The sequence below is a fragment of the Bos indicus genome, chromosome 17, assembly GCF_029378745.1.
Source record: "Bos indicus isolate NIAB-ARS_2022 breed Sahiwal x Tharparkar chromosome 17, NIAB-ARS_B.indTharparkar_mat_pri_1.0, whole genome shotgun sequence".
Lineage (NCBI taxonomy): Eukaryota > Metazoa > Chordata > Mammalia > Artiodactyla > Bovidae > Bos > Bos indicus.
In genome coordinates, this window is record NC_091776.1 from 46,668,449 (window position 1) to 46,691,456 (window position 23,008).

At 45.4% G+C, this 23,008-nt stretch overlaps 1 protein-coding gene across 7 annotated transcripts in view; it reads left to right on the top strand.

The window, feature by feature from the left end:
* The window catches only part of RIMBP2 (RIMS binding protein 2), a 222,023-nt gene that overhangs the window by 95,425 nt on the left and 103,590 nt on the right, over positions 1–23,008 (top strand). For all 7 annotated transcript variants that reach the window (XM_070769344.1, XM_070769342.1, XM_070769346.1 and 4 more), the window contains exon 3: positions 7,120–7,242. In XM_070769344.1, coding sequence (XP_070625445.1) covers positions 7,120–7,242 — 123 coding nt within the window. The remainder of the gene's footprint in view (positions 1–7,119; positions 7,243–23,008) is intronic.

Sequence of the window (23,008 nt, forward strand, 5' to 3'; positions counted from 1 at the left end):
GTATCCCCAGTACCTATCTCAGGAAACATTGTAGGTACTCGGTGAATATTAGTTAACGATCAGTTGGTGGTTTGAAATTGCTAATTGCTTAACTTTCCATAATTACAGAATGTTTATTTCAAAGAATAACTGAGTCCTAAATTTACTATAAAAACAGAGCTTTTTTGATTTTACACTTCTTTTCCTGCCTTCCTGTTTGCCACCCCCCGCCACCGCCTTTTTTTTTTTTAAGGAAAAAAAAAAAGATCTGCTTTTCAGGAAATAAGAAGTGTTGGAGAGGATGTGAAGAAATTGGAGCCCTTGTGCCCTGTTGGTGGGAATATAAAATGGGGCAATGACTACGGAAAACAGGATGGCAGATCCTTAACAAATTAAGAATAGAATTACCCCATGATCCAGCAATTTCACTCCTGGAGATATACCCAAAGGATTAAAAACAGGATTAAGAAGAGATATTTGTCTTTTCATGTTTATAGCAGCATTATTCACAATAGCCAAAAGATGGAAGCAACCCAAGTAACCATCTATGAATGAATATCAACAAATGTTATATAGCATGCAGTATATATATGTGTGTGTGTGTGTACATATATGGGTAGATTTTTTTTTTATATAACATCTTACCAAAAAACGCTAACAAACTTTTTGGCCAACCCTATTGGAGTGGGAGGCCACACCCTCCTCCAGGGGATCTTCTCCACCTAGGGATTGAACCTGCATCTCTTAAGTCTCCTACATTGGCAGGTGGATTCTTTACCACTAGTGCCACCTGGGAATTAATTATATATATACACAATGGACTATTATTACTCAACCTTAAAGTGAAGGAAGTTCTGACACCTACCGCAACATGGATGAACCTTGAAGACATTATGTTCAGTGAAATAAGCCAGTCCAGAAGGACAGATACTGTATGATTCCACCCATATAATGTCCCTAGCGGAGTCAGACTCATAGAGACAGAAAGCAGGGTAGTGGGAGGCAGGGGCTTGGGGAGGGGGAGGGGGAGTTAGTGTCTAAGCAGGACAGAGTTTCAGTTTGGGAAGATGAAAAGTTTTGTAGATGGGTGTTAGTGATGGTTCCATGACAGTGTGAGCATACTTCATGCCACTGAGCTATACACTCGAAAACATTAAGACAGTAAATTTGATGTCATGTGTGTGTTAGTCACTCAGTCGTGTCCGACTCTTTGTGACCCCATGGACTGCAGCCCACCAGGCTCCTCTGTTCGTGGGTTTCTCCAGGCAAGAATACTGGAGTGGGTAGCTATTTCCTTCTCCAGGGGATCTTCCTAACCCAGGGATCAAACCCAGGTCTCCTGCATTGCAGGCAAATTCTTTACCATCTGAGCCACCAGAAAGCCCCACGTTATGTGTATTTTACCATAATTTTATCAAAAAGATGTGCTTTCAGTACGACTCCAACTCTCCCTTTAAAGTCTTTCCTCCATATTCCTGCCAGCCCCTTTGCCTTCTGTCCTCTTTCCTTTCCAAACCTGCTCTCAGGTAAGGCTCTGATAAACTCACGCACCCTGAGGTGCGAATCCATAATGAGGCTTCGTGACCTTCTCAGTCCCGGCATCTTTTTTACTTAAACAAAAACAGAAATGAAAAATAATGGTGATGTTTTGGGCATCAGAAGCAAACTAACCACAGGGCTGGAGGGAGTTGGCTGGAGGGAGGGTTGATCCTAGAATGCCTTCCTCGCTTTCACCAAGTTCACTCCATGTGGGCATCTGTCTGCTCCTCAGCTAGGGTCCTGCGCCCGGAGTCTGAGTCCTTGGTGAGGGCAGAGCCAGAGGAGCCCAGTGGCGGTGTCGCCTATGCTGGTCAGTGGTGGCAGGGTGGAGTCCCAGGGTCAAGCATCACCAGCATCTCATTCCCAAACCTGGCTCTCCCAGCACCCTGATGGGCACCCCTGTTCCCATAGAACTCTCACCAAAACTGACATAATTTTTTTCATTAAGGTTTGAAACTCCTTCCCCTGCTGCCTTCACATCTTGACCTTTTAAGCAAAGCTTCAAGGCCCAGAAAATGAGCTCCCCTCGGCACTGCAGGGGGATGTGAAGGCACGGAGTGACTCACAGGCACAGACTGGAATAGCAGAGCTTGCAGAGAGGGGGTGGGGAGCCTGGTGGTGCCATAGACACCATATTTGTCCCGCCCCTTCCCAGGCTTACAGGGCTGTGCGTTCCCTTGGGATGCCCGAGCAGGGTGTCTTCAGGGGAGTCACGGTGGGAAACAGCAGGTCCTGAAAGACTGCCTTGGGAGACCAGTGTCTGTGTCCCAGCGTAACTTGGGGAGGTACAAGGGGAGGGTTGGTTCATGTTGATGGTGAAAGAATTCAACCACAGCCCCAGATCCATTGTGGGGGGGGGGCATCCCCGAGACCTATAGAAACACAAGGAAGTGTTTCATCTGGTTCTCCGGAAGAAGTCTGGGAATTCCCAATTCCCACAGCTGACTCAGGCTGGATTTGCAATCTGCTTTTTAGTAGCCTTGATTAAGTACGTAAAATTAATGATCAGAGCTCTTAATTATTAATGTACAGGGATACAGGGTCAGTGTCTTCCCCGAAGCCTGCCCAGAAGGGATTGTCTCTTAGGTGCAAAATTGGTTATGGAAATATTTAGAATATTGAGTTGAATTCTACTGGGCAGGCCTCCCCGTGGAATGAAACAAATGAACCAGGAATCCAGGACACAGTGCAAAGGATAGGTCAGAGCCCCTGATGCCTGCAAACCCAACTTTATTTATTTTTTTTAATTTAAATTAATTTATTTTAATTGGAAGCTAAATACTTTACAATATTGTATTGATTCTGCCACACATCAACATGAATCCACCACGGGCTTACATGTGTTCCCCATCCTGCAAACCCAACTTCAAAAAAAAAAAAAAAAAGATTCCAAATTTTTCACTCACTTGGGTTCAAAGGAGCCCATTAAATTCTCCCCAAACTGGGTAGCCGTTCTTATAGCCAGTTGGAGGTGCAGGCTACTTTCTCATTGAGTGTGTGGGGGCACATGTGCTAAGTCACTTCAGTAGTGTCCAACTCTTTGTGACCCCATGGACTGTAGCCCACCAGGCTCCTCTGCCTATGAGATTCTCCAGGTAAGGATACTGAAGTGGGTTGTTATGCCCTCCTTCAGGGGATCTTCCTGACCCAGGAATGGGACTCAGGTCTCTTGCATTACAGGCAGATTCTTTGCCATCTGAGCCACAGGGAAGTCTGGGAAAGAGTGGAGATTACCACAAACAGCATTTTTTCATGGGAGAGGTTAGTCTTTGAGATTTCCAAGACCAGTTTAAGCTCATGTTTTCAACACTTCCTTTTTCATCTCCTGTCTATATTGTGGAAACAATGGAACCAGACTGGCTAGTGTCAGAAGTCCTAGAATCAAGGTGTCTACAGGGCTGCACTTCTGCAGGCTCCAGGAGAGAATCACATTCTCATGTCTTCCAGCTTCTAGAGGTGCCCTCATTCCTTGGCCCCTGGGCCCTTCCTCCATCTCCAAAGCCAGCAAGGTAGCATCTTCATATTGCATTCCTCTCATCAGGACCCTTGTCATTATTACACTGGAGCCACTAAGATAACCCAGGACAATCTCAAGATCCTTAATCACTCCTTCCAAGTCCTTTTTGCATATGAGGCAACATTCACAGGCTCCAGGATTAGGATGCGGACTTCCTTGTGGGTCTTAATTTAGCCTATCTCAGTCCACCCCTGTCCCCAGTCAATCCCTTTGTCTACCCCATCCCTCCTAACCAACCAACTTTCTTTCCATTGTTGCAAACCAGGGAAGTGACCTTAATCATTCCATAACTGTGACCATAAAGGGGACACGATGGAGAAACTTTTAAGTCAAAGAAATGCAAAACCACAATCATGGCCTGAGATGAAGCGTATTTGATGTATTAAGGCACGAGCACCAACAACTTGCAGAGCCTTCTAGTGGCCCAGAAGTCCTCTGCAGATTCTTGCTCATCCTCAGCTGTCCTGTAAAGCATTGTCTTCAAGACAAATAAAACTCGGCGCTTTTTTTCCCCACCAACAATTGCTTTCTGTTGTCACTACAATGAACACAATATAAGCTACAACAAAAGCACAACATTTTAGCTCCACGTGGGGTAAATGGGACTTTGGGGTGGGCCTGACCCTCTAACGTACATCTGTTCTGTCCGCTGTTGGCAACGTCCCTGCAGAAGCACAGGTCTGGCGGCTGCCAGTCAGTTTCCAGATTCACTTCTGGGTTGTCGTCTGTCTGCAGGTTGGGGATCGACTATTATTATTTTAATGTTTTTAAAAATCTTTTTATTTTTATTGAAGTATAGTTAATTTGCAATGTTTTTAACTCCTGTTATACAGCAAAGTGATTAGATTATATATATATGTATTCTGTTTTTAATAGTCTTTTCCATCCTGGTTTATCATAGGGAGCTCAGCTGTTGTTCTATGATGACCTAGAGGGGTGGGATGGGTGGATGGGAGGGAGGCTCAACAGGGAGGGGATATATGTATAACTATAGCTAGCTGATTCACAGCTGTTGCACAGTAGAAAATAACACAACACTGTAAAGCAATTATCCTCCAATTAAAAAATATATATAGCAGTTCAGTGCAGTCACTCAGTCGTGTTCGACTCTTTGTGACCCCATGAATCGCAGCACGCCAGGCCTCCCTGTCCATCACCAACTCCCGGAGTTCACTCAGACTCACGTCCATCGAGTCAGTGATGCCATCCAGCCATCTCATCCTCTGTCGTCCCCTTCTCTTCCTGCCCCCAATCCCTCCCAACATCAGAATCTTTTCCAATGAGTCAAGTCTTCGCATGAGGTGGCCAAAGTACTGGAGTTTCATATAACCTATGATAAAACATAAAGGGGATTGGCTATTCTTGACCAAAGCCCTGGGCAGTGCCCCTGGCAGGATGATTCCTGACTGCCCTGTGCTCTTATAAGGGGCTGGATAATAACTAAATATACAGAAATAAATGAGGCTGGCAAATGGAACCTGAAACCCAACTCAGCTTCCCTACAAACTATGAGTTTGAGTTTCTTGAAAATACCTGACTTACATGGGCTTTGGCTATTCATTCTATTTCTCTACTCTGACAACAGGGAATTGGATCACTGAAGAAAATTCTGGTCCCATCGGAGCTTGCATTCTAATGAGGCACAACCCTGAGAAAAAATGTAAACTGCTCATACAATAATTTCAGATAGTGATAAATGCCCATGGAAAATAAAGCAGGGGAAATGGCAAGGGTGACGAAGACAGACAAGTAGGGAGGGTATCAGTACCTCAGGGGCTTGTCTGGAGTGACGTAATTGATGAGCAGAGAGTGGGGGTGGCATGGGAGGTGCCACAATGGTAACAGCACGTTCAAAGGCCCTGGGGCAGGAATAAGCCTGGCTTGTTCAAGGTATTAAAAGAGGCCAAAGTGACTGAGCATGGTGGATAGTAATAGGTCAGATCGGAGAGGTGGGTAGGCCAGATGCTGCAGGACTTTGGGGCCACATTAGGAATTTGGACTTGATTTCCATGGCAGCCCTGGGAGTTTTTAATCAGCGAGCAGCAAGATCTGACTTCTATTCTAGAAGGCTTCTGCTGGCTATGGTGCAAGACTGGAATCAGGGCTTTTGGATACTGTTTCCAAGTCTAATTTCCTTGATTAGCCAGGACATGAGAAGCGAAGGCTTTCAGCAAACCTGGAGTTGAGGTTCAAATGCAGGTTCTGCTTAGTTCCATTAGGTCATGACATTTTCACCAGGTAGCATTTGAATTTCCCCCTGAGTTCATTGCTTGATGCATCACACTGTAGCAAAATGGCACGAAAATACTCCTGTGAATCAGACCTCTCCACGACCTCTTAATAACAGCTTCCCTGTAACCCTGCTCCATTTACGAATGCCAAGTGGGCGCCTTCTTTTCTTTCTGTGCCACAGAAACTGTCAGGTTACACGAAGATCGTACATAAAGCATTTGAAACAGAAAGGACTTATGTAGCTACAAAAAAAAAAAAAAAAAGGCAAAAAAACCCATGACTTTGTGACAGTCTGTTATTGAAGCCATAATTCATGTTGTAATATTTGGGGAGGAGGGGAAGAAATTAAAATTCCGTGGTTGGAATAAAGCATGCTGCACAATGAAAAAATAATGGAGAAGAAATCAGGTAACTTCTCTCATCAAGGGCATGCCCTTGTCTGTTTCAAAGAAGCTAGAGGAGAGATTGAGGATTAGTAGAGCCTCCCAGATAAGTTTTAAACATGGGAGTCCTAGGGGTTCTGGGCTGAAAATGGACATGGTTTCTGAGGTTATTGGAGCATCCATCATCCAAATCCATGTGGTGCTTTGTTGCCATTTTTGTCCACTTTTATGACAGAGGTGAAATTTTAGGCAAAAGAATTTAGTATGGCTACACAATTTGAGTAACATTTTGTGTCTGTCAGCACTTTCAGTTCAAAGGGACAGAAGACAATTCAAATGGACACAAGTAAACCAAGGGAATCTATTGGCCCAAGTAACTAGAAAGGAAAGCATTAGCTTCAGGCACAGCTTGATCTAGTTGCTCATACAATGTCATTAGGACCCTGCTTCTTCCTCTACATCTCCAGAGTCTATTCTCAGATGAGTTCTTCCCTCATGAATGCAAATAGCAGTGTAGCTCCAACCTTTGTCTTTAACTTTCCAAGTACAGTGGGTGAATCTCTTCCCAAGGAATCTCTTCCCAGATTCCTACACAGTCTAGTATCTCATTCTCTGTGGATGCTACTTGGGTTCTATGCCCCTTCTCTCCCAATCCTCACATCCAGGGGATGGGATTATACTGATTGGCTACGCCTTGGTCACATCTCCAGACCTGATCCAATCACTGTGGCTGTGGTGAGGATGGGTGGGATGCAAAGAGAAGCTGTGTGCTGATTGGCCAGCCCTTGGTCACACGTATTCACCCCAGCAGGAGTGGACCCACTACGAAGTCCAGGACTGAGGATGAGGGAGGGGAAGTCTCCAAAAAGAACTTAAAGGGGAAGTGACAGATGACAGCTGGGGACAAATACCCACTGCAGCTCCCGTGCATATTGTAAACACCCCTTCTCTCCATTCTTGCTACTTTAGGTGAAAGCAGAGTATGCTCGGCTTAAACACACGCTCACCATAGTGACCAGAGAACGTGATTTGGCCGTGAAGGAGAAACACCAGCTCCAAGCCAAGCTGGAGAACCTAGAACAGGTCCTAAAGGTAGGACTCACTTCCACTTCCGCTTTCCACGGGGGTCAACGTGAGGAAGGAGGGGCCGCAGAATTCCAAAGCAGAGAGTGGTTGAAACTCCTTTTGAGTTTCAAAATCATAAAAATTCAGGGCTCTATGGGGCTGTTTTTACCCTTTCTGTGGTATACAAAGCAATAAATAACAAAATTTGAATGTTTCTGGAAGCGATCCCGTAAAACCAATTATGCATTTCCATTTCTTAGAATGTTAAACACAGCTGAGCAAGAGATGCTAGGCAGCACTCCGGAATGGAAATTGGGCTTAAGTTGAAGACCAGAGGTGTCTACGTTGGTTTTTCAGATTTCATGAATTTTAAGCTGTTCTTCAGATGGTTAACGACCTTTGTTATAAAGAGAATAGCTAAGTCAGAAAATTGCTTTATCAAGCTGCAGGTAATTGGATAGCCTCATGCATTCCTGATGAGCTGGGATCTCCTTCAATATTTAATGGGTGGGTTGATTTGCTTTTGATATTACTGAGTTAAGCTGAATGAATTCATTGCCTTTTTTTAAGTGTTAAAATTTTATTGGATTCTCATAGTGGGAAAAAATTTTTAACATAAAAGAATAAAATAATCACCTGCAGTTCTACAATCTAGTACATAGATTAAGCATTTGTATGGCACAAGCACAGAACAGAGTTACTGTGCGCCCACCCACCGTCCGGCACCAGGAAGTGATTTTAACTCCACCTTTAGCTTATTTGGGGGAACTGCTAGAACTCTGAGGGGACTCAGATCCATGATTGGTAAGGACTAGGGTGAGGTGCGAAATGGATACAGGGTTTCTTTTGGGGGTGATGAAAATGTTCTGGAATTAGGGTGATGATTACCAAACATTGTGAATGTACCAACACCTCTGAATTGTACGCTTTAAAGGGTGAATTCTATGGTATGTGAATTACATCTCAATTTAAGAGTGCAGGTGCATGTTCGTGCTGAGTCGTGTCCAACTCTTTTCAACACTGTGAACTGTAACCCGCCAGGCTCCTCTGTGCTTGGGATTTTTTCAGGCAAGAATACTAGAGTCGGTTGCCATTTCCTCCTCCAGGAGATCTTCCTGACCCAGGGATCGAACCCACATCTCTTGCATTGCAAGCGGATTCTTTACCTCTCAGCCATTGGTGAAGTCCCCAGTTTAAGAGTAAAGATGCCCTATTGTTTCTGCTGGCCCTAAAGCGGAACCGCACCCTTGTGTGATTCAGGAGGTGACAGAGCCATGCCCAGTGCTGGTGGTGTCTGAGACGCCCCCGAGTGTCTACCTGGCCCTCTCTGGAGGAAGGACCAAGGCTAACCCTGACCATGTTTCTTTTTACCCTTTGCTCTGAATTTAGAACATGGCCCTAATGGAGTGAGATGCCATGTAATTATTCATTTCAGGAGCTACCTGGACCACTGTGAGTTCTCTGAGGGCACAAACTGTGCCTCATTCAACTCTCTACCCATAGAGGTTGAGAAAGGTGGTGTTTGGTGTTTGGTGGGGTCAGTGGAGGATGGGCTGGGAAAGCAGAGTGTACCCACGGGCTTTGCTGAGGGTCTGTTGGAGAAAAGTCACCATGAAGGACAGTGTAGGGTAGAGGTTCTGGGGGGACTGTGCCTCCTGGGTGACTATGCCTGCAGGAGGCATTTGACAATCTGGAGACATTTTTGATGTACATGACTGGGGAGGGGGCTATTGGCATCTCATGGGCACAGGCCAGGGATGTTGCTAACCCTCCCACAATGTACAGGACCACTTCCATAGCAGAGAATTAAGTGGCCCAAAATGTCATTGGCACCAAGGTTGAGAAACTGTGTCAGCTTCTAATTGTTGCTGTAACAAATTGTCACAATGTAAAATAAAACAGATGTATTTTCTCTCTTTTTTGATGTGCAAAAGCTATTTATTTTTTTAAAAAGCTTTTTATTTTCTATTGGGGTATAGGAGCTTCCCTAGTGGCTCAGACGGTAAAGAATCCGCCTTCTATGCAGGAGACCTGAGTTCTATCCCTGGGTTGGGAAGATCCTCTGGAGGAGGGCATGGGAACACACTCCAGTGTTCTTTCCTGGAGAATCCCCATGGACAGAGAAGCCTGGTGGGCTACAGTCCATAGGGTTGCAAAGAGTCAGACACAACTAAGCAACTAAGCACAGCACAGCACATAGCTGATTAGGACTTCCCAAGCTAGTGGTAAAGAACCCACCTGCCAACTCGGGAGACGTATAAGAGACGTGGATTTGATCCCTGGGTCAGGAAGATCCCCTGGAGGAGGGCATGACAACTGCCTCCAGTATTCTTGCCTGGAGAATCCCATGGACAGAGGAGCCTGGCAGGCTATGATCCATAGGATCAGAGAGTCGGACACGACTGAATCGACTTAGCACATGCACACACACATAGCCGATTAACAAACGGAGTTGTAACAGCTTCAGGTGAACAGTGAAGGGACTCAGCCATACATATATATGTATCTGTTCTCCCCCAAACCCCCTGCCATCCAGGCTGCCACATAACTTTGAACAGAATTCTGGATGCTATACAGTAGGTCCTTGTTGGTTACCCATTTTCAATAAAGCAGTGTGCACATGTCCATCCCAAACTCCCTAACTATCCCCTGCCCCCATCCTTCCTTTTAGCAACCGTAGGTTCATTGTCCAAGCCTGTGAGTCAACAAATATATTCTCTTACACTTCAGGAGGTCAGATCCAAAATGAGTCACACAGGCTAAAATCAAGGTGTCAGTAGAACTGCCTGCCTCTCAGAAGGTTATAGGGAGACCATTTCCTGCTGTCCCCACCTTCTGACAGCTGCTCCTGGTTCCTGCCCCTCCCTGCAAAGCCAGCAATTAGCATCTTCTCTCTTCTCTGACTACTTGCCTCCCTCATGTCAGGAACCTGTGATGACACTCGGCCCACTTGGACAATCTCCCCATCTCAAATCTTTAACTTAATCCCAGTGAAAATCCCTTTGTCCTGTAAGGTGACATAGTCCCAGGCTCCCCAGGACTTGAGGGGTGAACATCCTTGGGGAACATTATTCAGCCTGCTCCACCTGGAGTGTTTGGGGGAGGTGACCAATAGCACCGATGCTACCTGTGAGCAGAGGAAGCCCTGTTTATAATTTTGGGGTGTGAAATTCCATTCTGTGTCTCCTGGCTGCCTGCTGGGTTTCAGGCCAGTCTTTCCTCTCATCCAGAGTGGGTGAAGGGCTGTGCATTCCCAGCTTTCGGGGCCCCACCACCCTTCTGTCTGACCTGGGGTTTGAGCCTCATCATCAGGGCCTTGCACACATGGAGACACCTGAGTTGACATCCAGGTTCTGACTGTGGTGCCCTGCAAACAGCCCTCTCCTTGGCTGCCCTCCAGTCCAGGGGGTACACACCAGGGCTGTCATCGGCGTTTGGTGGGGGGTGGGTAGACTGGGGAGAGGGACTGTGCAGGAGCTGAGGGTGGGCTTGGGGACTCTGGGGTGTGGAATCCCAGGGGCTGGGGAGCTGGATTGTGGTCCGTGAGGAGAGAGGGTGGGGTCCTGTTGGGCTCCTCCCTTTGGCTCCATTTCTAAGGATGGAATTGGGTGATGAGACTTTAGCTGATGAGCAGGCCATGGACAGCCATCAGTGGACATGGTCATCTTTGTCACCAGGAAGGCAGCAAGAGCAGGAGAGGTTAGAGGCGGTGAGGGGTCCATGGGGACAAGTGAGTGTTATGGGCCTGGGATTCTGGTCACCGTCTCCCCTTGGTCACCAGCTCCCACTACTGTTTTGTCCTATTTTTCACTTGGTGGCCAGAGCAATACTGTAAAAATAGAAATCAGATCCCAGCACCATCCTCAAACCATTCACATGACCCTTCCTCCCGCCCCAGCTCACTTACCCAAAGCCTGGCGCCTTTACTAGCCTCAGCCCAGGCCGTGCGGTCACCCTCACCTCTTTGGACCTCTGTTCTCCACTCTCTGCCCTGATGCCATCCACTCCCAGCTCTATTTCTGGAACAAATCCAGGCACTGAGTTTTTTTTTTTAAACTTTTTATTTTATATTGGATTATAGCCAATTAACAATGTTGTGATAGCTTCAGGTGGACAGCAAAAGGACTCAGCCATACATATACATGTGTCCATTCTCCCCCCAACTCTCCTCCCATCCAGGCTGCCACATAACAGTGAGCACAGTTTCTGGTGCTATACAGGAGATCCTTGTTGGTTATCAATTTTAAATAGAGCAGTGTGTATATGTTGTTCCCAAACTCCTTCATAAAGTTCTTCTCCTCAGTACCCATGTAATGAGTGGATGAACCATGGGGCCCCCGCAGGAGGGCTGAAATGTAGCACATGCCCAACCAGGCTGGCCTGGGACAGGGGCCTTATTGGAGGCAAACGGGGCTCTTTCACAAAAGATTTGTGCTCCATGCAAAAAAGGGAGACAAAAAAGATCTGGAGATTAGAAGAGGCATGTCCTTTGTAAAGGGGTTGATTCCATGGCAGTTGAAGGAAAACGCGTGTCTTGTGAATTTGCAAAACCTTATGGGACCTGCCCTTTTCTTACACCGGGCACTGAGAGCCTTTTGGGCTAAGAACAGGAGGGAAAAAATCAGGGAGGTGACAATCTAGATAGAGTTGCTGAAATCCCTGGGTGCTTGGACAGAACCTACTAAACTTTGCTGCTTTCAAAGAACCACTCTCAAGCCAGGAAACTCCATGTTTTGTCAACATTGCTTCAGCTTGGACCAGTTGAAAACACCATGTTCTTCTGATAATTTGGTCATGGTCATAAAAGGGCTATTCAAAATTAGCCTTTTTTCCAATTTGGTGAAAGTGAAAGTGTTTAAGGCTCAGTAGTGTCCGACTCTTTGCAACCCCATGGACTGTAGCCTGCTAGGCTCCTCTGTCTGTGGGATTTCCAAGGCAAGAATACTGGAGGGGATAGCCAGTTCTCCAGGGGATCTTCCCGACCCAGGGATCAAACCTGGGTCTCCTGTGTTGCAGGCAGATTCTTTACCATCTGAGCTACCAGAGAAGCCCATTTTATTATTTTTTAAAAATTTATTTAATTGATGTATAGTTGATTTACAATATTGTGCTAAATTCTGCTGTACAGCAAAGTGATTCAGTTATGCATATGTATTCTTTTCCATTATGGTTTATTACAGGATATTGAATAGAGTGCCCTGTGCTGTATAGTAGGACATTGTTGTTTATTCATTCTCTTATACTGGTTTGCATCTGCTAACCTCAAACTCTCAATGCATTCCACACACCCCACCCCCACCTTTAGCCTTTTTTTCTCCTTGAGGAGCAAAGACCATCAGTGGGCAATGGAGAAGGGAGGAGGTGATTGCCGTGCTGAGCTGAGATGCAGCTGACCTGGCTTAGAAAATGCTATCATTTCTGTTAACTCAGGTAAAATGATGACCTTGCATTTCCAGAAGTTCCTGGATATCCCTACAACTCCTGGAGTGTGATGTACAGTCAGGGGTTGTCATTGATTTGTATTAAATTGAATCCGCAGACTGGTGTTGGTCAACCTAATTTGCTGTGAACCAGAGAGAACTCTGTCCATGGGATTCTCCAGGCAAGAATACTGGCATGGGTTGCCATGCCCTTGTCAGACATGACTCAAGCAATTTAACACAAACACACAAAGAAAACTTGCCCAGTGAGGGGCAATTTGGGTGGTGCAGGAGTCCAGCCTCAGCATACCTGCAGCAGAACCTGGACCACTTGGCTGACCCTTGACCCTCATCTGGGAGAAGCAAAGATGCTGTGCCGCTGATTTGGGGTAGGAACTGGTGACCAGCTCACAGGATCACTTCATCCTTTTTTTTTTTTAAACCGAAATTGTGAATATGTAGCTGCTAAGTCGTGTCCGACTCTGCGACCCCATGGACTATAGCCTGCCAGGTTCCCCTGTCCATGGGATTCTGCAGGTAAGAATACTGGAGTGGGTTGCCATTTCCTTCTCCGAATTGTGAATGGAACCTATCTTTTCCTTCAAAATACAAAAGCTATTTGTGAAACTAAGATAAGATTGAATATGTGGCTGTTTTCTAAGACAATCCAATTAGAATAATACTGAAACTGTCTAGAAGCCCCTGCACTAACCAAACGGATCATATTTTACCAGATTTGAATTTGTTCTGATTTTTATACTTTTAAAAATAATAGGGACTTCTCTGGGTGGTGCTGTGGCTAAGATTGTGTGCTCCCAATGCAGGGGGCCCAGGTGCAATCCCTGGTTGGGGAACTAGATCCCACATGCCACATCTAAGAGTTCACATACTGCAAACCCAACATAGTCAAATAAATCAATAAAACTTTTTAAATAAAAAGTAAAAATAATAATTGATGAGTTCACTGTCTGTATATATATTTTTTTATCATGCTTATTTCCCAGAAATCATCAAATCACAAAAAACCGTCACATGTAATAGAACATGCACAGATAATATGAATGAAAGGAGAAAATTCAGATAAAGAGAAAGGAGAATTCAGATTCACTAGCTTGGAAGTTAGACATAGTTACTCTAATTTGGCCTGCATCTCCATGCAGCCTGGATATAAAGGGAAATAGAAACAATTATGTAATTCACATTCCTTAGAGAAAGGAACCTACTGTTTCCCCAGGAAAACAAAGCATGGCTAACGAAACGTGATGGTCTTACTTAGAATGGAACGAAATGTGATGGTCTTATTTAGAATGTTATGTTAGAGGAAGATGCAGAGCAATATAGTAGAAAATATCTTCTGAAGCATCTTCATAGCAACTGAGGGGCAAAATTTTCCCCCTTGCCTTTATTTTGGGGTTTTGGAAATAAGCATGATTGAACAGTATACATGTGGACAGTGAATTCATCAATTATTATTTTTACTTTTTATTTTAAAATTTTTGTTGATTTATTTGACTGTGTTGGGTTTGCAGTATGTGAACTCTGAGTTGCGGCATGTGGGATCTAGTTCCCCAACCAGGAAGTAACCTGGGCCCCCTGCCTTGGGAGCACAGAGTCTTAGCCACTGCACCACCCAGGCAGATCCCTATTATTTCTAAAGACATGTGGATTCCTCAGGCCATTGTCTTGAGCTGTTACAGCAAGGAAAACTGGGGAGAATCATTAAAGCCAGATTTCCTGCACTTAGGAAGAACCCAAGAAGTGTTCTTTGTGGTGGGAATTGAAGAAGAGGAAAATTAATGTTCCTGGACCCATTTCTGGTCTATGGAATTAAAAATACCAAGAGATGAGACTTCTGTGGTGGTCCAGTGGCTAGGACACCAAGTTCTCAAAGCTGGGGACCTGGGTTCAATGCCTGGTCAGGGAGCTAGATCCCACATACTGCAACTAAAGATCCCACATGTGCCACAACTAGGACCCAACATAGTCAAACTAATAAGTAAAAATATTTTTTAAAAATACCATGAGATGGAAAACATCAGAGTCTGAACAAAGGTGAGATGAGAAGGCTCCCCTGTGCCTATTCGTCTTGTCTGGTTGGGAATTGCCACATCCTCAGGTTCCTTATCAGGGGAAAAAGACATACCTGAACATCTCAACAGAGGTCTACACAGTTGGAACAAAGCGTGGTGTCCCTGGCCTGTGGGTGTTTATTGCATGACCATTCAGTCATTGATTCATTCACTCATTCACACTTGTCACTTGAGCACTGCTTGTGTTCCAGGCCCAGTTCCCCAAAGCAGGGATTGCTGTAGTTACAAAACCAAGTCAGTGGGAACAGTTCATGCAGGAAAAGACAAGCATTTGTAACATGATGTCAGATCAGATCAGATCAGTCGCTCAGTCGTGTCCGACTCTTTGCGACCCCATGAATTGCAGCATGCCAGGCCTCCCTGTCCATCACCAACTCCCGGAGTTCACTCAGACTCACGTCCATCCAGTCAGTGATGCCATCCAGCCATCTCATCCTCTGTCGTCCCCTTCTCCTCTGCCCCCAATCCCTCCCAGCATCAGAGTCTTTTCCAATGAGTCAACTCTTCGCATGAGGTGGCCAAAGTACTGGAGTTTCAGCTTTAGCATCAGTCCTTCCAAAGAATACCTAGGGCTGATCTCCTTCAGAATGGACTGGTTGGATCTCCTTGCAGTCCAGGGGACTCTCAAGAGTCTTTTCCAACACCACAGTTCAAAAGCATCAATTCTTCGGTGCTCAGCCTTCTTCACAGTCCAACTCTCACATCCATACATGACCACTGGAAAAACCATAGCCTTGACTAGACGAACCTTTGTTGGCAAAGTAATGTCTTTGCTTTTGAATATGCTATCTAGGTTGGTCATAACTTTCCTTCCAAGGAGTAAGCGTCTTTTAATTTCATGGCTGCAGTCACCATCTGTAGTGATTTTGGAGCCCAGAAAAATAAAGTCTGCCACTGTTTCCACTGTTTCCCCATCTATTTCCCATGAAGTGGTGGGACCGGATGCCATGATCTTCGTTTTCTGAATGTTGAGCTTTAAGCCAACTTTTTCACTCTCTACTTTCACTTTCATCAAGAAGCTTTTTAGTTCCTCTTCACTTTCTGCCATAAGGGTGGTGTCATCTGCGTATCTGAGGTTATTGATATTTCTCCCAGCAATCTTGATTTCAGCTTGTGTTTCTTCCAGCCCAGCATTTCTCATGATGTACTCTGCATATAAGTTAAATAAACAGGGTGACAATATACAGCCTTGACGTACTCCTTTTCCTATTTGGAACCAGTCTGTTGTTCCATGTCCAGTTCTAACTGTTGCTTCCTGACCTGCATACAAATTTCTCAAGAGGCAGATCAGGTGGTCTGGTATTCCCATTTCTTTCAGAATTTTCCACAGTTTATTGTGATCCACACAGTCAAAGGCTTTGGCATAGTCAATAAAGCAGAAATAGATGTTTTTCTGGAACTCTTTTGCTTTTTCTATGATCCAGCAGATGTTGGCAATTTGATCTCTGGTTCCTCTGCCTTTTCTAAAACCAGCTTGAACATCAGGAAGTTCATGGTTCACATACTGTTGAAGCCTGGCTTGGAGAATTTTGAGCATTACTTTACTAGCATGTGAGATGAGTGCAATTGTGCAGTAGCTTGAGCATTCTTTGGCATTGCCGATGTCAGGCAGCAATAAATGCTTAGAAGAAAAATAAATTAGAGCCAGGCAGTAGGAAGTGATGTAGTGACCCTTCAGAAATGTAGCTGGAAATGACAAGGTTCTAGTGTACAGCACATGGAACTATATTCAACATCCTATGATAAACAATCATGGAAAAGAATATGAAAAAGTATGTAAATATATGTGTAACTGAATCACTTTGCTGTATAGCAGAAATTAACACAGCCTTGTAAATCACCTGCACAAGAACGAGTGGCTGGGAGGTGTCCTGTCTCAGACACGTCCACTGAGCAGAGCTTCTCAATGAAGTGGTGGGAAGGGGTTGTCAACTTTCAGGGGCAGAGCACCAGGCAGGTGGAGAGATGGGAGGATTCCAGACAGGTCCAAGGATCAGCCAGATGGCTGGTGGACAAGGAGGGAAGGGCAGGAGTTGGAAATGAAGCTTAGATTGGGGCGAGGTCAGTCTGATAGCATCTTATGGGCCCAAGTAGAATTCCAAGGGTTTTTGTTCTAAGTGTCATGAGACACACCTTTGTCATAATACTGCTGCATAGCAAGCCTCCTCAAAACCCATGGCTCAAAACAAGAATATCTCATACTGCTTGAGAGTCTGTGGCTTGGCTCAACGGTGCTGTCATCTTGGCTGGACTTGGCTGGACACGAAGTTGGCTGGCTATTGGTTAATGTCAGATGGTTTGGGTCAGGTTGACTGGCGTTGTTCCCTGATGTTCCAGCAAGCTAATTAAAGCTTCTAATCAAGGTATAACGGGCCATGAAAGACCGTGACACCCTGGAAGACCGTGAGGACCAGGCCAGGATAGTGCATGTCCCTTCCACCAATCTCCCTCCATCAGCTTGCAGGAGCTGTGACGTCCCCTTACTAAGCCCGTGGATCTAGGGAGGGATCGATGCTCCTCAGATGGTGGTCGAGGACTGATGTAATGAATTGCTTTTGCTTTTCATTTGTCAAGGGTCACTGCAGTGGCTGCAATGAGAGATGAAGAGCAGGGCTGGAAGATTAGGAGTGATGCTCGAAACACCAGATGTAGGTGCTTTCCCAAGGTGGGAGTAAAGGGGAGAGAGGAGTGATCAGGTCTAGGTGTATTTTCAAGGTGAAATCAGCAAGATTTGTTGAAGAATTTGCCGTGGAGTATGACAGACAGGGAGGGGTCAAGGATGATGCCAAGGGCTCAGAAGTGTGTTTGGATGAGAGATGGAGTCTTTGGCTGTGATGTGATCACTGGGGTGTGGGTTGGTGGTCGGGGAACCAGCTTATGTTGGAGATGAAATACACTGTGACCGTGGGATCCTTGGTGCAGGAGACCCTCTGTCCTTATGCTGGGGACCAACCTGCTAATCCTCAAGAAGTGGCTTCATTCAGTGGTCAGATGATACGAAAGGCAGGAGCAATTCATTTGGGTTAAAGTTGATGGTCCCAAGATGATCAAGGTGTCCTGCCATTTGAACATCTGGTGATCATAGTCGTCAACTAAATTGTATTACCTCATACCTGACACCATCTTCAGAGTTCTCAGAGTGACGGCTGCAGAGGGGACGTACGGTCGGTAAATGAAGAACGCTCATTTTATGTTAATGCAGCATAATTGCAACTCTGGAGTTGAGCCAACATGCATCCAGCGTCTGTCTGAACTGATAATTACTCCATCGGTCACGTTCCTGTGTTGGCTCTTTTGTTTCCAAATATCACTGATGGGCCACGTGTCTTCATATGGATAATTCAGTTTCAGTTCAGTTAATTAAGTCGCCCAGTCGTGTCCAACTCTTTGTGACCCCATGGACTGCAGCACACCAGGCTTCCCTGTCCATCATCAACTCCCGGAGCTTGCTCAAACTCATGTCCATTGAGTCGGTGATGCCATCCAACCATCTCATCCTCTGTTGCCCCCTTCTCCTCCTGCCTTCAATCTTTCCCAGCATCAGGATCTTTTCCAGTGAGTCAGTTCTTTGCATCAGGTGACCAAAGTATTAGAGCTTCAGCTTCAGCATCAGTCCTTCCAATGAATATTCAAGATTGATTTATTTTAGGATTGGCTGGTTGGATCTCCTTGGTGTCCGAGGGATTCTCAAGAGTCTTCTCCAACACCACTGTTCGAAAGCATCAATTATTTGGCGCTCAGCTTTTTTTATGGTCCAGCTCTCACACCCATACATGACTACTGGAAAAACCACAGCTTTGACTAGACGGATCTTTGTCCGTAAAGTAATGTCTCTGCTGCAACAGACAGTGTGTGCTTTCTCCCTAAGGTGTGTGAAGTGAAGTGAAGTGAAAGTCGCTCAGTCGTGTCTGACTCTGCGACCCTATGGCCTATACAGTCCATGGAATTCTCCAGGCCAGAATACTGGAGTGGGTAGACTTTCCCTTCTCCAGGGGATCTTCCCAACCCAGGGATCGAACCCAGGTCTTCTGCTTTTCAGATGGATTCTTTACCAGCTGAGCCTCAAGGGAAGCCCAAGAATACTGGAGTGGGTAGCCTATTCCTTCTCCAGTGGATATTCCCAACCCCGGAATCAAACCGGGGTCTCCTGCATTGCAGGTCAATTCTTTAACAACTCAGCTATCAGGGGAGCCAGTGGTGTGTGATGTTATGCAAATCAGGAGTCCACCAGCACACTGAGTTGGTGATAATGTGTTTCATAGGCCTCTTTTGCTCTATCAGGGGGCTGCCAAGGAGCTTTGCACTTGAATAGCCGGAAAAGTAAGACAGCATGTGCTGCTTTTTAGAGAAAATGGACCCCAGATGCCTTGGATCCTAGTTTCCTGCAGATATTCCAGTGTAATCACTCTGATGAAAACTCACACCTGCGGACACATGCATGCACTCAACTGATATTTATTGAGCACCTAATATGTGCCAGATACTTCCTGGGTGCTGCCCTTGATTCTGGCAGTGAATTAATAAACAGATTTATGTATAAGTCAGGGGATGACAACTACAAGGGCTTAAAGCATGATAAAGATAAAAGTACTACTTTATATTCAGTGGTTGGGAAGGTCTCACTGATAATGTGACATGTGAATAGAGAGCTGGATGAAGGGAGAAAGGGAGTTGTGCAGAAATCTGGGGAAAGAATGTTGCAGCAGAGGGAACAGCAAGTACAAAGGCTTGAGACAGAAGTCTAGGTGCCTGACATGCTTGAGGAACAAGGCAGAGGCCAGCACTGCAGAAATAGAATGAAAGGGGGAATACAAAGACAACAAGGCCAAGGAGACCCTGAGGAGTCAGATAACTTGAGGTCTGGAAGGCCAAGCCTCTCCTCACAATCAGACACACTGCTTCCTTTTGGTTCTTCTAGTGGGCATGCTCCAGCCACCCCAGGGCCTTTGCACTTGCTGTGTTCTGTTCTCTGGATCATTTTTGGTCTTGTCACCCTCCCAGAAAGCACAATGTGGGCAGGCTCCATATCTTTTTTCCCTATCAATGTATCACCACTGCCCAGTCTGGCAGAGAGAAACCACACAATAAATGCTCGTGGGCTGAATGAATGAGAGATGGAGGCAGGCTATTCTCAAGTCTGCCCTGTGTACAGTAGCCAAGAGGTACATCCTCAGCTTTGCAAAGCCTCCAGGCATAAATGTCCTTCCTAAGATGGATTATCCCCTTGAGCGGAGACAGTCACCTTAATAAAGCAGAAATTGAATCACATCCCTACTTCTTACCCCCACCCATTTCCTTTTACTGCACAGAGATGAAAGTCCAACCTTTTTCCTGCAGGACGCTGTGCTCTTTGGCCCCCAGGTAATCCTTCAGCCCTCATGACCTCATCCTTCCACGACCCATTTACAGCCTGGACCCAGCTACACTGGCCATTCCTGTCTTTCTGGAACTCACTGCACTCGTCTCTGCCCCAGGGCCTTTGCACATACTGCTTCTTCCACCTTCTGGTGCCTTTTCTCTCTGCACTTTGTGTTTCTGACTCCAGGTCAGTTAATCAGGTCTTGATTTCATGTCACTTACTTGTTGATGCCTCTCTTGGCCATCTTATCTGTGATAAGAGGTTGCTATCACATCCTCTAATTTTCTTCCGAGAAAACTTAACTCGCTTGTTTTAATTGTTTACTTGTACATACTTTGTTTTCTCCTACCAAAATATAGCCTCCTCGAGAGGGACTTTGTTACAGCTTATAGGACAAGATCTGGCATCTTCTAGGCACTCAGTAAATGTTGATTGAGTAAATTAGTGAATGAGCGAATGCATGAAGTAATGAATGCACAAATTAATGAATACAAGCATGCATTAACTGCAGAATTAATGAGTACACAGGTGAATGCGTGAGTGAGAGATGATGTGATACTGACATGGTCTGTTACCATAGACACCTTCTGTCACTGTGAAGAATAATGGAGCAGATGAAGGCTTGTGGTCGAGGAAGCTTGTCTAGAAAGATTGCTTCTTTGGGGCTTCCAAGTGCTTTTGTAAAAATTCAGCCACAAATCAAGTGCAGCCTCTTTTTGGCAAAGACTGAAATTCCCCAAGAGGACAAACTGCTGGAGAGTTTATGATTTCCAGCCTCTGTTTTGGCCAAGCTGGGTAACTGTCAAACAAGGATGTCCCCTACCATGGAGCTCCCCACCTCCAAGTTCACCAGTCCTCTGGTTAGGTCTTGGCACAAGTGTCTAACCTTGTGATAAAAGGGAGTATACGAAACGATTTTTTTCTTCAACTTCTCTGACTCAAGGATTCTGAGAAACAAACAAACAAACAAAACCTAGTGTTTCATGTAAATTTCTTGTTGCTGGATATGTAGGATAGTCTAGGTCCTTAGCATCTTACCAGCTCCAGTGAAATAGAAAAAGAACTTGTTCAGTTTCCGTGTATGACCAGAGCACATCCTGCCTCTCTTCCCCGTGTCTTCTTTCTCAGGACCTGAAAGATGGCTCCATTTGTTAGATGGAGCAGAGATGTGTCTCTGTTTTAGGACAGCATTAGCATCCTGGCAGGGAAGATGGTACGCTCCAAGTGTTTAAGCTAAGAGATCCCTGAGTGTTTAAGCAATGAGATCATTTCAAGAGGCATGGGCCAAGAGACAAGGGGGAGCACCGGGGCTGGTGAGACAGGAGACCAGCAAAGCAGGCAGCTGTCTATCCCCAGGGCCTGAGAGCAGGTCCTGGAGCCCAGTGGGAACCACAGCCTAGGAGAAGATGCTGCATAGCTGTGATGGGAGGGGGAACAGCATCCTCTAAATTCACATCCACCCAGAAGCTGTAAGTGTCACATCTTTTGGAAAAACCTTCCTGGAGAGAGAGAGACTCCTGCCAGGGTGTTTTTCCCTCCCACCCCAACTAACACACTCAAAACTCAAAATTTGCATGCTCAGTTGTGTCCGACTCTTGGCGATTCCATGGACTGTAGCCCACCAGGCTCCTCTGTCCATGGGATTTCCCAGGCAAGAATACTGGAGTGGGTAGCCATGCCCTCCTCCAGGGGATCTTCCAGACCCAGGGAAGTAACCTGCATCTCTTGCATCTCCTGCATTGGCAGGCAGATTCTTTACCACTTTTGGCACTGGGAAGCCCCAGATCATTTAAGTATTCAGACATCTCCTGCTAAGACTGTGGAGAGAGGCATTTCAACATTGACTTTGATTTAATTTTAAAAAATCGTGACGTCATCAGGACTATTCTTTGTCTTGACTTCAAGGATCCCTGAGCACTTTGTCGACTCTGAAGTGCTGGCAGCAGGTTCACAAGGGAACCTTTGCAGTCCCTCTCCCTGTCAAATGACCAGCATGCAGTGCAAATTCTAGAAATCTTATCCAAGTCTGTAAAAACATTTTTCATTAATTAAACTTAACCCATTAGAGTTTATGCTTCAAAGACAAAGGAAAAAGTATCCAGGACCAGGATTTGTTCTCACAATCAACAGATTAGTCAATTTCAATGCAGATAATTGGAGGCTTATTCTGTGTTAATGAACACCTGATTATCTGGGATGCATAAGTAACTCTAGCAGTGACGATTAATCTTCCCTTATCTCCAGCTCCTTCCTTTCTGCCCCTCCCCTTACCTCATATCTGTGTGAAAAGATTCCTCCTTATACCTAGCAATACAAACCTGCCTGCAGTCATTGTCAGGTTTAATTAAGGTTTTAGAGTTCATTTTCTATGTGCTGATATTCAAATGCCAATAAAACCCTCCAGGGTTCTCTGAACATGAGAATAATGTTTAGGGCTCCATCTCCAGCAAAACCCTTGATTCGAATAGCTGATAGCTTTATCTAGATGTTCAGAGACAAGCAAGAAACAGGAAATATATTGCTTTGGGGGCTTGGTTCTCGTTCCTATCTCCGTGGAGGATGATTTAGGTAAGAGGCACTACCAGATCATTGGCTGGTGCTGTGGGACAGACACACACACACACACACACACACACACACACACACACACACGCATACGTGTCTTCTTTACATTCAGCAAAAGGATGGGAATCTGTCTCATTCTGAGACTTGGACCTTCTCTGCCCCCACCATAGAGTTGATGACTTTCTCTGTGTAGCAGGCAGCCTAGTTCTTTGTTCTCTGCTGGGAGCCCCAGCCAGCCCATCAGAATTCTGAGCTGCTAAACATGTAAGGTGTTCAGTGTCACTGATCATCAGGAAAATGCAAATTGAAATGACAGCAAGATGCCAATACCTCCATCAGATTAATAAACTTTTAGGAGA